The sequence below is a fragment of the Arachis duranensis genome, chromosome 9 (genome assembly GCF_000817695.3).
Source record: "Arachis duranensis cultivar V14167 chromosome 9, aradu.V14167.gnm2.J7QH, whole genome shotgun sequence".
In the NCBI taxonomy this organism is placed as follows: Eukaryota; Viridiplantae; Streptophyta; class Magnoliopsida; order Fabales; family Fabaceae; genus Arachis; species Arachis duranensis.
Genome location: NC_029780.3, coordinates 100,564,966 through 100,567,333, shown reverse-complemented (window position 1 = coordinate 100,567,333; position 2,368 = coordinate 100,564,966). Strand labels below are relative to the sequence as shown.

The window sequence follows — 2,368 nt, the reverse complement described above, 5'->3', positions numbered from 1 at the left end:
ATCTCCATTGAATAATACAAACTGTGATGACTCCTCTTATTGGAGATTTTGGAGAATAGGTTTATGTATTTGTGTCCCTTTGGGTTTCCTTTGGGGTTTTCCTTATTTTATCATATGTATATACTGTTATGCTCGGACCGGTTATCTTCGCATCCGGATTCTGAGTCTTGATATTCCTGTTTTTGACACTCCTCTGTTTATATATAATCACGCGTTGGTTATCATTGTTCGTTATGTTATCGATCGGAGTGTTGCGCTTTAGAGTTGCGATTTTTTGTTTACCCCTTTTTCTACAAAGGCTCCTAGTTATAATCAATCATTCATACTACTATACGTACTAAATTTTTATTTTAGAGGTCGTAATACCTTGCCATCTCTGCATTATGACTTAAGCATAAGACTCTGTATGGTAGGGTGTTACATTATGGTATCAGAGCAGTTCGTTCCTGTAGAGCCTGAGGGATGGACTGATTATGCTTCTGTGCATTCTCTGTGTGTGTGTTATGTGCTATTAGTATATCTGCTTGATATAATTGGCATAAACGTTCATGAGCATGCATTATACATCTAGCATGAAGTCCATGAGTGTACCTTTGGTACTTTGAAGCACTATACTTCCGATATTGAGACTGATCAACTTGATATCGATTGTTTGGTGTGTATAGGAACCAGATGGCGCCTCGTGGACCCGGTCGGGGATGTGAGAGAGATCGTTCTAGTACACAGGAACCGGAAATCAACTCGAATAGCCCGGTAAACCTTATGGCGGCGTTGGAGAATATGGCTGCTGCTATGCAGGCCACTGCGGAGGCCCTTGGGCAACAGATAAACAATAATGGCAATGGCGGAAGGGAAGCTCAGGGCCCGATGACACTGGCAACTTTCTTAAAGGTTAACACACCTAAGTTCAAGGAAACCACCAATCCAACTGAAGCTGATACTTGGTTTCAAGCCATGGAGCGAGCACTGCAAGCGCAGTTGGTGCCTGAAGAGCAGCATGTTGAATTTGCTACCTATCTGCTCATGGGGGAAGCATCGCATTGGTGGCAAGGGGCTCGACGTCTCCTGCAACAGGGGAATGATCCTATCACTTGAGATGCCTTCCAGGTGGAATTCTATAAGAAGTACTTTCCAAATTCCGCCAGGACAGCCAAGGAATTGGAGTTACTACAGTTGAAGCAAGGTGCTATGTCTGTATCTGAGTATACAGACAAATTTGAGGAGCTATTCAGGTTTTCCCGCATGTGTCATGGAGCTCCGGGAGACTTCGAGGAATGGAAATGCATTAAGTATGAAGAAGGGCTTCGGAGTGACATCTTAAGTTCAGTGGGACCAATGGAGATCCGAACTTTTTCAGAGTTAGTGAATAAGAGCAGAATTACTGAAGAGTGTGTGAAACCGAGTAAGGAATTGCCTTAATACAAATGGATAAATGCCTCTGATGTAAATGATTTTCTGTTAAGAATGATGTGTTGTATTTGTTATATAGTTGGTTAATTTTTGGATTTTTGGTGAAACGGATTGAACCCGTGACTTTTAGTTCCTTTGATTTAAATAGATAAGGAATGGTCCTAAATGATGGATTTGGAAACGTTGATTTGAAATACCAGTCATGCTAAGTTGTGGTTGGGTACTTGAGGAAATTATCATTGATGCATAGTCGGATTTAGATGATGATTGAGTGTAAGTTGTCGTGTTTGAGAGATGAGTGCTATGATGTTTGGTCATGGTGACCTTGGATTTAGATCAAGATTTGTAATGAATGGTTTCAGAAGAATCGTTTGGAAACCTTTAAATTGCAATGCTGATGCGGTACTGAGATTGGTTTGAGGAAACTCATGACGGGTGGTAAACTCCAATTTTTGGGGAGGTGCTGTTGAATTTTTTTTCAAGAATTTGAAGGAGTGTTGGTTATATTTTTTGAAAATGATTTTTTGATCTGAGTAACTTCAACAAAAGAGATGTGTCTCGAAAGCTTTTATAGATTAGTAAAAGAAAGTGGATTCTTAAGAGTTTGTCAGCTTGTTAGTCCAAACTCATTGAATTCTAAAAACGAAGAAAGCTTTGATTGATTATAGTGATGTGGGATGATGGCTATAATTAACAAAGATGACAATATTATTGATGACATGATTTGAGATTAATAGGGTGTGGGTTGATGAGACGATAAAAGTAAGGAACGAGGCTGTTGGTCGGTGTTGAACGAATGACCGAGACCCTTGGAGATAGAAAAATCAGAGCGCGGTAGTGGAAGCGCGCAGAGTAAAAGGACATTGGAACTGTTATGTGTTGGATATAAAGGCAGACTACGCTCGCGTACTCATAGTGATGGATGGAATTTTCGAGGGCGAAAATTTCTGTTAGGGGG

The 2,368-nt window shown here is 40.5% G+C and overlaps 2 protein-coding genes across 2 annotated transcripts in view; both read left to right on the top strand.

Annotated features, from left to right (window-relative positions):
• The first annotated feature begins 672 nt into the window (after nt 1–672).
• On the top strand, nt 673–1,419 carry LOC127741593 (uncharacterized). Its single transcript, XM_052254348.1, has 2 exons — nt 673–977; nt 1,146–1,419. Exons 1-2 carry the CDS (start codon nt 673–675, stop codon nt 1,417–1,419), a joined length of 579 nt encoding a protein of 192 aa, XP_052110308.1.
• Nucleotides 1,420–1,704: 285 nt separating this feature from the next.
• LOC127741592 (protein BOLA2-like) overlaps nt 1,705–2,368 on the top strand; it is a 7,364-nt gene continuing 6,700 nt past the window's right edge. The window contains exon 1 of the mRNA XM_052254347.1: nt 1,705–1,812. Within this exon, the coding sequence (XP_052110307.1) occupies nt 1,705–1,812 (108 nt within the window). The remainder of the gene's footprint in view (nt 1,813–2,368) is intronic.